The sequence below is a fragment of the Hyperolius riggenbachi genome, chromosome 4 (genome assembly GCF_040937935.1).
Source record: "Hyperolius riggenbachi isolate aHypRig1 chromosome 4, aHypRig1.pri, whole genome shotgun sequence".
NCBI classification, from domain to species: Eukaryota; Metazoa; Chordata; class Amphibia; order Anura; family Hyperoliidae; genus Hyperolius; species Hyperolius riggenbachi.
Window position 1 is genome coordinate 32,268,293 of NC_090649.1, and position 14,593 is coordinate 32,282,885.

General features: G+C 47.9%; 1 protein-coding gene across 1 annotated transcript in view; it reads left to right on the top strand.

The window, feature by feature from the left end:
- The first annotated feature begins 3,969 nt into the window (after window positions 1-3,969).
- The window catches only part of RAB10 (RAB10, member RAS oncogene family), an 86,570-nt gene continuing 75,946 nt past the window's right edge, over window positions 3,970-14,593 (top strand). Inside the window, exon 1 of the mRNA XM_068279923.1 lies at window positions 3,970-4,267. Coding sequence (XP_068136024.1) covers window positions 4,141-4,267 — 127 coding nt within the window. The 5' untranslated portion in view covers window positions 3,970-4,140. The remainder of the gene's footprint in view (window positions 4,268-14,593) is intronic.

Here is a 14,593-nt window from a genome sequence, read left to right on the forward strand (position 1 = left end):
CAGTGATGTGGTCATGTCCTCGCACGGGGTGGGCACACACCTGGCTGCCAGTGGGTACCCGCAGACGGCTGGAGCTGCTCCCAGTGATGTGGTCATGTCCTCGCACGGGGTGGGCATACACCTGGCTGCCAGCGGGTACCCGGAGACGGCCGGAGCTGCGTCAAAGGACCCAAATGACTTCTAGGGGCTGGAAGGAGCCTCGGGTCAGTAAAACTAGATTTAAAGCGGGTCGTTGGCACACAATTAAAAATCCAGCAGCCTTCCTATAAAAGAATGTTATAGTTACCTGCGCTGCCGTCCCTCAGACCCCGAATCACCCGACTCCCGGCGCATGGAGCCGCCTCCCCTAATTACCCAGAGAAAAATGCCAAGATACTGCAGTAAACATCTTGGTGTTTTTCTTCAGGGAGGCGGAGCCACACACCAGAAGTCGGGTGATTCGGGACGGCAGCACAGGTAACTATAACATTCTTTTACAGGAAGGCTGCTGGATTTTATTTTTAGGCTGGGGATCCTCTTTAGTTTCTGGCCTCAGAAGTCCTTAACATAGAACCCACAGTGAGAGGAATCACCCCTGCAACCCCTGCCATCACAGGGGGGCCCAGATACTAATGGGGCCTCCTCCCCAACCGCAAGTGCAGCCAATTAGCAAAAAAAACTCCCCGTGTGCTCAAAAAAAGTCCCTGCCACCTTCTCCCACCACGCAGAGTAGCTGTCATTCTTTCCTGCTTCCAGGCACTGCTTCAAAGCAAAACACCCTCTGCTGCCATTCGCCGGCTCCCGATCATGTGACCCTCATGGGATTCGGGGACCAGGGGGACCCCATGCTATGGTTTTTGCAGGGGGGCCCTATTAAGTCTAGTTACGCCACTGGAGAGGAATATGGAGGCTACGATCTATATTTACTTTTCCGGCTGTCGTGCAGAGCTTTTGGCTTCTGTGTTTTCTGAGTTACAAATGGAATAGACATGCAGGCAGTGGATTCGGAACACCTAAACTGCAAACATAGCGGCTACTTTCACTCATTCACTTGTGCATTGCACCAGACAGTACAATCACATTGCTGACGCTATGCAATTATAATGTAATGGTGCGTCCAGAATGGCTCTCTGACCTGCTTTTTCTGAAGCTATGCAGGCTGTGGTTTGGTGGTGCAGAAAGAGGGGGGGGGGGGGGTAATAATTCAAAATAGCAACATGTAATAATATAGAAATGTATTGCAGCCTGGTCAAACAGCATAGCTCCCAACTGCCCCTCTTTGGGAGTCCTGTCCCTCTGTCCTCCTTTCCTCCCCATTTGTCCCTCTTTCAGGACTTTGTCCCTCTTTCTATGTAAATATATATATATTTCTCTACTACAAAATGGGCTCTATTCACAAAGAGCCAAAATTACCGCAAAATTTTACCGGTAAATTTCCGCCAGCGGTAAACTCTGCATTTTTTCCACATTCACTAATATTTTCCGCATGTTTTCCGCATGCGGAAAAAAAGATGCGTAAACAGCCATTATTCATGCGGGAATCATGCGGTAAAAAGGTTGCATGAAAAAGTGTTTTAAAAAAAAAATGAAAGTCCACCAAGCACAGCCCTTAAAGGGAAGGTTCAGGGAGGGTGGAGAAAAAATAAAAATCAATTTCCACTTACCTGGGGCTTCCTCCAGCCCGTGGCAGGCAGGAGGTGCCCTCGCCGCCGCTCCACAGGCTCCCGGTGGTCTCCGGTGGCCGACCCGACCTGGCCAGGCCGGCTGCCAGGTCGGGCTCTTCTGCGCTCCAAGTCCTGGCACTTCTGCGTCCCACGCGGCGTGCTGACGTCATCGGACGTCCGCCGGGCTGTACTGCGCATGCGCAGTAGTTCTGCGCCTGCGCAGTACAGCCCGGCGGACGTCCGATGACGTCAGCACGCCCGCGTGGGACGCAGAAGTGCCAGGACTTGGAGCGCAGAAGAGCCCGACCTGGCAGCCGGCCTGGCCAGGTCGGGTCGGCCACCGGGAGCCTGCGGAGCGGCGGCGAGGGCACCTCCTGCCTGCCATGGGCTGGAGGAAGCCCCAGGTAAGTGGAAATTGATTTTTATTTTTTCTCCACACTCCCTGAACCTTCCCTTTAAGCCTCCACACTTCATTAAAGTCAATGGGATGCGGAATATATCACCTACTATTTGTAGGTGATAAAAAATCGGTAATTAACGACGAAATGATGCACCTGAACATTTTTGAGAATTGATTTTTCATTGCGGAAAATACCGACTTTTGCGGAAATTTTTCCGCATGAATCCCGCACTTTTACCACACTTTTTCCGCATGCGGGAAAAACATGCGGAACATTTTGAAAATGTCAAATTGACGGTGTTTTGGTCGCAAACTTCCCGCATGTACTTTACCGCATGCGGGACGTCTTTGAGAATAGAGCCCATTGTGTTTGATTGACTCTAAACTTTCTTCCCATCCTTTATATTGATATATTACTAATTTTAAAATGATAATATGAAGGAAAATGAACCAAGATAGAAAGGACCAGTGTGGTTTGAATTATAAAACAACATATTTTTCTGATGAAATCTTTATGTTATGAATGACTAGGGGTGTGGTGGGGGTGTGGCTTAAGTGTCCCTCTTTCTCATCTTAAAAAGTTGGGAGGTATGCAGACAGTATAATCACATTGCTGACGCCATGCAATTATAATGTAATGGTGCGTCCAGAATGGCTCTCTGTCCTGCTTTTTCTGAAGCTATGCAGGCTGTGATTTGGTGGTGTGGAAAGGGGGGGGGGTAATCATTTAAAATAGCAGCATGTAATAATATCAGGGCCGGATTTAGGGCAAGGCCCCATAGGCCATGGCCTAGGGCACCACAGAATCAAGGGTGGGTGGATGGGCAGCAGACAATACTGGGGTGGGGGCAGGAATGGTCACAGTGAAGGGGGAAGGGGTCATCATTCTACTTATACTAGAGGAAGGGGGGGGTCATCAGGCTATCAAAACTAGAGGAGGGGGGAAGAGTCATCTGGCTGCCTATAGTAGAGGGAACGGACAACGGGCTACCTATACTAGAGGGGTGCGGCTACTGACAGTGGCCTTGAGCGGTAAAGAGTACAAATCCGGCCCTGAATAATATAGAAATGTATTGCAGCCTGGTCAAACAGAAACCGCTACACTCTAAAAAAAAAAAAAATACTAATATAATAATGAACAATGAATAATAATGGTCATTAAAAATACAATAAACAACAGAAAAAAAAGAAAGGAAGTGGTCGGGGCTTCCAGTCTCCTGAACTGACATCAGGCCAATCCTCAGACATACATGGCAAATTGGCAATGATGGAATGATTTGCTGAGTCTGCTGACAAGCCACCACCTGCAGCACAGCTCTGGGCTCTATTCATAAAAAAGTTGTTGCGAGAAAACTCCTGGAGGGAAAATACCGCAGCGGTATTTCACACTTTTGGGTGGTCATTCAAAGAAATCTTGAAAGCTGCGATGCAAGTGCGGAGATCTCCCGCTGAAGGCTGGCGGTAAGCTGTCGGAAGGCATGCGGAAACACTTCAGCCGGCAGAGTCCCTCCGTGCACTGCTCTCTCTGGGAGGTCTGTCCCATTCACTTGTATGTAATCCGCAAAATCAGAGGAAGCGGTATTTCCCGTCCACATACCGCTTCCTCTAATCTTTATGAATGGCCATTTTGTTACTTTTTTCTAGATTAATCTAGAAAAACACTGGAGAAGGCGGAAATGTCTCGCTCTGCTGGGGGATTGTAGATTTTCATGCGGGAACAGCTTTTTTGAATGCCCACTTTGCTAAATGGACGGGAAAATCCGCTGTTTTGAGCGGAAAACTTGCGGGAAGGTTTTATGAATAGAGCCCTGTGTTAATAATTGACACGAACAATAAAGTTCAGTGAAGAAAAAATAAAAGTCAACTCCTCTACGTATGTGGGGCTAAGGCGCGCTGGCTCCCGAGAGCGGCGGCGGGGCGTGGCTGGCGTTGTGGTGCGCGCAGAGAGGGGGAGGGGCTGCCATTTGTCCGGAGTCCGGAGCTGGTGATAGTAGTCGTCCCCCCCGGTGAAGGGGAGGCCCCGTGTATGAGGAGCCCCCCCGCGGCCAGCGGCGGTGCCTGCAGGTGGAGGGAGTGTGACTGGACAGCGGCGGGCCCATGGCGAAAAAGACCTACGACCTGCTCTTCAAGCTGCTGCTTATCGGGGACTCGGGGGTGGGCAAGACCTGCGTCCTCTTCCGCTTCTCGGATGATGCCTTCAACACCACCTTCATCTCCACCATTGGTAAGAGCCGGCCCGTCACTGTCTATGGAGGGGGGAGATACAATTCTGTGCTATAGGGGGCGCTGTGCCAGTCACTGTCTATGGAGGGGGGAGATACCATTCTGTGCTATAGGGGGCGCTGTGCCAGTCACTGTCTATGGAGGGGGGGAGATACCATTCTGTGCTATAGGGGGTGCTGTGCCAGTCACTGTCTATGGAGGGGGGGAGATACCATTCTGTGCTATAGGGGGTGCTGTGCCAGTCACTGTCTATGGAGGGGGGGAGATACCATTCTGTGCTATAGGGGGCGCTGTGCCAGTCACTGTCTATGGAGGGGGGGGAGATACCATTCTGTGCTATAGGGGGCGCTGTGCCAGTCACTGTCTATGGAGGGGGGGGGAGATACCATTCTGTGCTATAGGGGGCGCTGTGCCAGTCACTGTCTATGGAGGGGGGGAGATACCATTCTGTGCTATAGGGGGCGCTGTGCCAGTCACTGTCTATGGAGGGGGGGAAATACAATTCTGTGCTATAGGGGACGCTGTGCCAGTCACTGTCTATGGAGGAGGGAGATACCATTCTGTGCTATAGGGGAAGCTGTGTAGCACCTCCCTCTCTATCAGTAAGGAGAGCCTGCCTGTCACTGTCTATGGAGGGGGGAGATACCATTCTGTGCTATAGGGGGCCAGTCACTGTCTATACTATAGACAGTGACGGGCCCCCTATAGCACTCTATATACTCTATAGAGGGGGGGAGATACCATTCTGTTCTATAGGGGGTGTGGGGCCCATCACTGTCTATGGAGGGGGGAGATATCATTCTGTGCTATAGGGGGTGCTGTGCCCGTCACTGTCTATGGGGGGGAGATACCATTCTGTGCTATAGGGGGCCCGTCACTGTCTATGGGGGGGAGATACCATTCTGTGCTATAGGGGGCCCGTCACTGTCTATGGAGGGGGGGAGATACCATTCTGTGCCATAGGGGGTGCTGTGCCTGTCACTGTCTATGGAGGGGGGGAGATACCATTCTGTGCCATAGGGGGCCCTGTGCCCGTCACTGTCTATGGAGGGGGAGATACCATTCTGTGCTATAGGGGGCGCTGTGCCAGTCACTTTCTATGGAGGGGGGGGGATACCATTCTGTGCTATAGGGGGCGCTGTGTAGCACCACCTCCCTCTTTATCAGTGAGGAGAGCCTGCCTGTCACTGTCTATGGTGTGGGAGGATACAATTCTTTACCATAGGGGACACTGTATAGCACATCTCTCGCTCTGTATGCATAAGGTGTGCAGTTTAGAGCTAATCAAATTTGTCAGGAAGAGCATTTGATTGGCTCTATTGCATTGCAGGCAGTAATAATTAGATTTCCTTTCAAGTTGCAAGTATTTGGTTCTCATTGACCATCTCTAGTGGTGAAACCTTCCACTTTATTATCATTATTATTATTTATTGTATTTATAAAGTGCCAACATATTACGCAGCGCTGGACAATAAATACAATGATACAAAGGATGACAGATGTAACAAGGTTGTACAACAGAGAACAAAGTTATACAAGGCAAACTGTACAAGATACATGATGATTATGCGATTGCGGGCTGGTTAGGTAGGCCCAGTAATATAAGTACAGGATGACATAGGAAAGGAGCACAAGATCCTGTAGATTACACTAGGGAAGGGAGGACCCTGCCAGAGGCTTACTATCTAAGACAGCAAGGAGAATGGGGTGAGTTTATTCTGTATTATGGGGTTGCACTGTGTAAAGCTGGCCATACACTTCTGTGGGGTGGAATAGATAATATCTTCTGTAATGAATGGTGATATACTAGTATCCCCTTATGTCCACCATCAATAAGGGCTTGTTCATATTCCGCCATGCGGTCAGTTTTCAGGTGCTTTAGAACCGATAGCACATGTGAGCTCATATACATCTAATCTGTTTTCATGCAAGCATAAACTCATGTGACAGCTTGCTGCGTATTTATGGACTGTGCGTCTTTCTGCGCGTATGATCGTTCTGCTACATTTTAGAAGGAGCAAAGATTCAAATGTGAAATCTTAAAGTGTGAGAGTCCTAACAGCCTATCGCCAACAGCAGGGGAGCGATGTACCATTGTCAGTACTGCAGGAGGCTGCTGCTATTTAACATACTCCAGCACATATGCAATCAACTATTTCTCCTGAGTTTTCCCCTTGGTGATAATAGTTCATCTTCCATTTACAATAACTTTTCAGCTCTCTGCAATTGAAAAAGTACTGCCAAACCTATTTTAAAGGAAACCAGAGGTGAAAAATATAAAAGATTTATACATGGGGCTTCCTCCAGTCCTATCCGCACAGATCGCACTCACGCCGCCGTCCTGCGCTGTCTGCACTTCCGGTACCGGATCCCGTCAGTCGCGGCCAGTCTGCCGTAAGAGAAAGTGCGCTCTGTGCATCTCTCCAGCAGCTACAGAGGGCGCAGTTCTCCTGCCTAGACTGGCTGAAGTTACGGGACCAGAGACCGCCGCAGGAGAAGGCTGAGATCGGCGGCGTGGGAGCAATTCAGGTGGATGGGGCTTGAGGATGCCCCAGGTATGTATAAATCTCTTACACTTCTCAGCTCTGGTACGCTTTAACTATTTTTTTTGGCTGCTGGTGATTTTAAAAAGAATTTTATTGAGAAGTTTGGAAAGATCACCTTGTTGAAAACTCAGGAGAAAGTTAATTGCATATGGGCCCATATAAGTTTGAGATTCTACCATCCAGGGAGTAATACTAATGCAGTGGGGAGGATTCCATAACACCATCACCATCATTGCCACTGGTGTCCAGAGCAGTAGAGCCGGTCCAAAAATAATCCGACTCCTCAGTTTATGAAACCTCCGACTCCAGGTACCCAAAGTTGCTCCGACTCCACAGCACTGCTGGTGACAGTGAGCCACCTTTCCTGATTGTGGGGTAACAGGTGGTAAGGAGCCGTCTGTACAGGGAGCAGGGGGTGGTACCAGTCTTTGCTTTCCATCTTCCTACAGATTTACCTTTGCCTGTAGGAAAAGTTCATTACTTGAGCGGGATATGTAGACTGCCATATTTATTCCCTTTTAGACTAAAACTAGTCCTTGGTTAAGAGTAAAAGGTACAGACCGGAACAAAGAACATCTATCAGGCCCTAGGCAATGTAACTGTGGGTACATGTAAGAGTAATGTGCAGGTACTCTGCAGGGGAATAAGCGGATTCTTCCTTTATTACACATTCTTCATGCACAATCTGAACCAGGTTTATGGGTGATAGACAACACCTCTGTGTTCAATGTGCACAGCATTCTCAGTGGATTCTCTGCAGCTCTGTGGGGAGTGCATATGTAGGGTATAGTACTACTGTGTAACAAAGTAAACCTGAGACAGATGAAATTAAAATGGTATACATACCTGGGGCTTCCTCCAGCCCCATTTAGGCTAATCAGTCCCTCGCTGTCCTCCTCCGCCATCTGGATCTTTTGCTATGAGTCCAGGGAAAATGAGCCAGTCTGGCATAGTGCACATGCACACACTCCGCCGCCAGGAGCATACTACACCTGTGCAGCAATATTGCGCAGGTGCAGAATGTTCCTGGCTGTGGGAGCGGCACGTGGCCGGACTGCGCTGACTGGCTGAATTACCTGGACTCATAGCAGAACATCCAGGTGGCGGAGGAGGACAGTGAGGGACTGATTGGCCTGAAGAGGGCCAGAGGTAGCCCCAGGTATGTATAACACTTTTCTTTTCATCCGTCTCAGGTACCCTTTAATTCGTAGTCACCAAACCAAATTTTAACAGCATATCAAATTATTTGATTTAATGAGCAAAGAGAGTGCATATATTTGCATAAACCAGCATCAATGCAGAATTATTTCCATCTCATTGACCATCTCTATTAGTGACACGGCTACACATCAGGCTTTATACTTACAGCATAGATGTTATTTAGTATATATGAGATTCCTGTGTACACATCATATATACAGTCACAATCAGATGTGCATATCTGACTTTAAAAATACGGGGACTGCTTTATTGAAGCAGCACAAGTAACTAATTTTGATTGGTTTATTTCATTTTTGTGGACTAAGCACAGTATTACTACTACTATTATTATTAATGCATACATAAATTGACTATTTGAGAAATAGAACATTTTCTATTTTAATTACAGTTTAAATTCATTAGGAGTTGGTGTTTTTTTTTCTGACTTCAGGCACCCAAAATTGCTCCGACTCCACAGCCCTGGTGTCACCCCTGTGTGAGCAGGCAGTGGAGTATAAAGGTAGCCATACACTGATCGATTTGCCATCAGATCGACCAACAGATAGATCCCTCTCTGATCAGAGAGGGATCGTATGGCCACCTTTACTGCAAACAGATTGTGAATCGATTTCAGCATGAAACTGATCATTCTGTGAAGCTGCCTCCCCCCTGCATACGTTACCTGCTCCGGCCGTCGCGTGTCCCCGGTCTCTGCTGTCTTCTTCTCTGTGCTCGGCTCCTCCAGCTTCACTGAACTTCCTGCTGGGGAAGCTTAAACGGTAGAGGGCGCTCTACTTCCTGCCGGGACAGGAAGTTAAGTGAAGCTGGAGGAGCCGAGAAGGGAGAGCGCAGGTAATGTATTGCGTCGGTTGTTGGGCATTCAAATGCCTCTATCGACTCACTCCCAACCCACCGGCGATCGAGCGAAACCTTCCGCATGGATGGATCGACTGGAACGATTGATTTCGGACGGAAATCTATCGTTCTGTCAGCCTTTGTGCAACGATTCCACAGCAGATTCGGTCAGTGATTGAATCTGCTGTGTATCGGCGGGAAAATCGTTAGGTGTATGAGCCCCTTAACTTTCACCTTCCTGCTGTCTTGGAATTTTACAGTCCTGCTATGGAATGATCATTTGTCTGTTGGGCCCACACCCGACTCCTTCTGCTGACTCGCATACTTGAGTCTGTGAGTAATTGTTGCACTAGCTGCAGGCCTGATTAGTCATAGGCCTCACCTGAGTCTATCAGGCCCGGCCATCTCTGCTGAGAGGAGTCTGTTCAGTCACTCCTATGCTGTTTCCACTTTGCCTTATGTAAAGAGAGAAGTTGCTTTTGTGGCAGCAGATTTCAGGGTGCCCGCCAGTTTTAGACCCCTTCCAGACAGACGGCTGAACTGCGCGTTTGCCGAGCAGTTCAGTCTCCTATGTGCCGCCTGCCACTGTAATTTGGGTGCAATTTAAATTCAGCCGAATTGCAGCAGTTGTAACACCATGCGTGCAAAGCGTTGACTCGCGTTGGTGTTATTGGGCAGCGGAGGAGGCAATGTGACATGTCGAGTCTGAGCGTGGCAGCACTCAGATCTCACTCCGGGGGGGGGGGGGGGGGGGGTGCCGCCTGTACAGCACTAGGTGCCCAGCCAGTTCAGGAGAACTTGTCAGCTGCTTGTGTGAAAGGGTCCGAAGGCCTGGAATCCACTAGCAGCACTTTTCTACGCCTTTTCTAAGCTCCTGTGACTTGAAAAGCTCTTGCTAATGTAATGCCATGTGTGTGATCCCGCTAGAGCAGTGATGGCTAACCTTGGCACTCCAGCTGTGACAAAACTACAAATCCCATCATGCCTCTGCTTCCCTGAGTTGGGCTCAGAGCTGTCATAGTATTGCAATGCCTCATGGGACTTGTAGTTCCACCACAGCTGGAGTGCCAAGGTTAGTCATCCCTGCACTAGAGGGATGTAATTTTATAAAAATTCCCCATTGCATTAAATTAGCAAGAGCTTTCAAATCACAAGCGCTTAGAAAAGGCTGCTAGTGGGTCCTAGGCCTAAGGCCGCTCTGCGGTCTTTTTAAATTGTTTCCTACACGAACGTTTTTTTGAGTGATCATTGCCTTGCATTCAATTTACTTATTTAATTTGACCTGACGTTGACCTTAACTTTTATAAGGAAGCTGTGTCAGGGCCAGATCTATATTAAAGCGGATCCGATATGAAAAACTATAACAAGTAACTTGTCTATATATCTATGTACAGTTTAGATGGTTTAAACAGCAAATCTGTCTGCATACTGCTTTAATAGAATATGGTTATTTCTTCCTGTGATACAATGACAGCAGCCATGTTGTTTGTAAACATTACACAGAGGCAGGCTTATCTGCACCATCCGCACTCAGACTGAAAAAAAACTAATCCTCCCTCCTCTTCCCTCCTCCCCTCTGCCTCTGAAATCTCTGGCTAGTAATCCCTCCACCTCCTCCTGCCCAGACTGAGCTCCCATGAGCCCTTGCTACTGCCTTGGCTCTCTGAAAACTATGGGTGGGGCTTATTTAGTTTATAGGGAATTAGAGTATTAAAACAAAGTATTTGGCATGATGAATGCCCTATAAACAATAGGAAAGGAACACAATTAAGCAATGAGTAAAAGTTCATCTCGGATCCACTTTAATTACTAATGAAAATGGTTTTAATTTGACTTTAAAGAGAACCCGAGGCGGAATTTTTAAATCTTAATAGAACCCAGAGGCATGTCATGTGCTCAATGACATGCCTCTGTGTCCTTCTATCGCTGCTGCTAGAGTGTCATACCACTTTTAATATAGGATCTGTTTAGACATGTAGCAGTGTGTCTGTTCCATGCATTGCAGTAACAGAACACACAACTTTTCTGGACTTGGGACAGAAGCAGGACCTGTCATAATAGCTATGCTACAATGACATGTCCAATGCAATGGACATATATAAGCAGGCATATGGGCTATCATCGCCCGCGGCACTGAACGGTGTTGTGTGGACCGACCCTTACAGCTGTTCTGGTAAATGGGGCTTCCCTGATCCCTGGTGAGTTTCCACAGACTCAATCACTGGGACTGTCACCTCCCTACACAACATCTGCGTGGTCTCAATACTGGCTCAGAGGACAGGATATGATGTCACGGGGCCCCAGGAAGAGGTGTGACCAGGGATGAAATGGGAAAGTCATGTCTTCTGAATTAGTAAATCCAGCTGAACATGGGAACTCACCATAGCTCAGCAGAACTTCATTGGTGAGCCAGTGCTGCAGAGGATGCAACGCTGTGTAGTACAGATGTAGAGTGCCCAAAATTAAATATTAACTGCTCACCGCAATTGGAATTTTACCTTTCATGAAAAAGAAAGTTTGCTTCCTTGTTCCAGCAGGTGGTAAACTTGCCTACCTGCATCATTTACTGATAGTGGGGAACATGCAGTCTAGACCGTTCTGCTCACTCAGGCTTGTTCCCCACCATCACTGGTCTGAGGATGCACACAGACACGCATGGAGGAGGAGACTGCTGAGCTCTTCAGGTGTGTCAGAGGGCAACAAGGATTGGCTGAGCTCTTCAGGTGTGTCAGAGGGCAACAAGGATTGGCTGAGCTCTTCAGGTGTGTCAGAGGGCAACAAGGATTGACTGAGCTCTTCAGGAGGTGTGGCAGAGGGCAAGGATTGGCTGAGCTGTTTCAGAGGGCTATCAAGATTGGCTGAGCTCCTCGAGGTGTCAGAGGGCAAGGATTGGCTGAGCTGTTTCAGAGGGCTATCAAGATTGGCTGAGCTCCTCTAGGTGTCAGAGGGCAATAAGGATTGGCTGAGCGCTTCACGAAGCGTTTCGACCGGCAGTGAAAGATTGTCTGAACAGCCATGCTGAATAGATGGGGTGGGAACCAATTTCAGGGCCACTAAATCATGATGGCTGACGTCTGCTTGTAATTCCTCTGGCTGTTTGGAGATAACCGAAACAGCTGAATCGCATTAAAGCAGCAGGAACCGCCATACTATCCCAGGAAATAAAACACAAAAAAACACATATATAAGTAGTTAAATACTTGTTCTGCTTACATAACAGATGTATTGTACTGTCCATGTTTTTATTTCAGTGAATTTTAAATAATAAAGAGAAAACGGTTACTGGCATTTTCCATTTTTTACTTCAGACTGAAGTCAATCCTGATGTCGTTTCCTCCCTCACTCATTTTTCCTCCTAGAAACTGCACTGTCATATCTAGATTGCTTTGTAAAAACATGAGCACAGCGTAGATCGTATTTCAGCAGCTTCCCCCCCCCCCCCTTCTCAGCCTCATGTCACACTGAACTGCCCGCAACCAATCAGTGAGAAGCAGGGATTTGGGAGGAGATATAACAAGCTTCCTTCTCATCGGCAACGTACCAAACAGCCAGGCTGACAGATAAAACTCAATACAGGAGACACATTTATGATTATATTGGAATGCTTGCAATGCAGACTGCTTGTAGACTACATAATAAACACAGAGCAATAGGCAAATTGTATTTGATTGTGTGGCTGACAATCCCGCTTTAACAAAGTCCCCTTGCCATCCCAATACCGGAAGTGCAGCCCTTCTATTACAATTACAGCAAGATCCGCAGTAAAGTATAAAAAAATAAGACGTGTGCAGTGTTCTCCCCAGAATTTTTTTTCCAGCCGCGTGGCATGAAAAATTAGCAGGGTGGGGCATGATGAGAGAATGCAGGGCCGGAGCTTCTGTGCACAACTCTGCCTACACCATAGGACGAGGTGAGCGATGACAGCCGGGTGCTCGCCAAAATTTGCCTAGGGAGAACACTGGTGTGGGTCCAGTCGGTGCATGGATAGTTAGGCCAGCCGCGCTCCCGTTTCGCTCCTGGCAGCTTGAACACTGCGGGAGCGCGCGGCCAGGCATGCGCAGTTGGCCTCGTACTGGAGGACTTTCCGGGGCCAATTGCGGACAAACTGAGAGGGAGAAGAGAACGCCGTGGGAGGGAGGGGGCTGGAGGAAGCCCCAGGTATGTATTTTTTATTGCTAATCCCCCATCTCTGGTTCCCTTTAAAAAAAAAAAGACTGCCCACCTAATGCTGTGCGAGGCCGCCGGGCCCAGGCTGGACCATCGCTGATTGACAGATTGGGATGGTTTGACTTTGCTGAGTTTAGCATGTCTGATTAGAAGAAGCTGTATAAACAGTAATAGAAGTAAATGCTCCCTGGAGTTTGCTTTGTACTATTAGAAGTTTAGCGCATCCCCTTCTATCCATCACTGAAAACGGAAATCACTTATGTGATTCCACCACTCCTCCCCGCACTTCCTCCTTCCGGCCGGCTCGTAACTACTCGGTAGCCCATCACTACTGGTAGTTTGATCTCTCCCCTGTGTCTGCTCAGGAATCTCCTCTGCCATGGCAGAGCTGCTAATTGGTAAACATAGTATGCTAATGTCTCTTTCCATGGAAGCAGGAAGTAGACGCAAAGCAGATTTATTGCAGGATGTGTATCGGCTGTTCCTCTTCTTTTTTTAGAGGAAGTTCTGAGTTTAGGTCCTGTTTAGTGGGCCAAAATGGAGCGGGTCAATGTAGACTTAAAAGTGAATTATAATGACCTATAGTGAATCATCATCATCATTATTTAAGATACTCATTTTTACCTCAATTATCCTGGTTTCAGCTTTTTATGTCCTATTTATTGCTGTATATTGGCTCCAGCTGCACCACGGCGGAACACTGGAGTGGATACTGCGCTGTCCCTCCCGCTGGCCGCACATGGACCGGCACAAGTGGGAGCAGAGCCTTATCGGGGGAGGGGGGTCTCTCCCAGGATTGGGGACTGTCTATATCCGAGGTACCCCACACTTCTTCAGTTTGGAGCTACTTCAAAACTTAGCAATTGAAAATGATCTACCAGGTAGACTCTACTTACAGATGCAACAAGCCACACCCCCAGCACATGCTCACTTCTCAAATGGGAGGTGTGGCTCTACCCAGAAGTCCTTTGTGATCCGCTTGTAGATTATGATCTGTTTCCCTGCCCTATAGAGACCTTCATAGGCATTTAAAGGGGATCCGAGGCAAACATTTGCTGCCCTAATTTTTCTGCACCTTAAATATAGTTTATTGAGAATTCTCCCCCCACCCACCCCATGCTTTTTTTTTTAAATCTTGATTACCTAATTGCATGTAAATGTATCCATGCCCACAGCTCCTCCAGGCATTCGGAGTCCCATGCTGCAAGTGCTCATGGGAGCTCAGCCTGGGGAGGAGGAGGCATTTGATGAAGCACATGCATAAGATTTCAGAGGCAAGGGGGCAGAGCGGGAAGGAGAGGGGAGTGGAGTTTTCACAGACTGAGGGGTGGAGATGCAGAGCAACTTGGCTGTGTAATAATTGGCAAGCAGAATATGGCATTGTATCACAGGAAGAAATAATCATATACTGTTGAAGCTGTTTGCAGCTAGATTTGAACTAAATTTGGAAAAGATATACAGAAAAGTTACTTGCCAAGTTAGTTTTTTCATCTCGGATCTGCAGTTCACATGGGACATTGTTTCATTTGAGTAGTGCAGTGTTACTGCATTTGCAATAG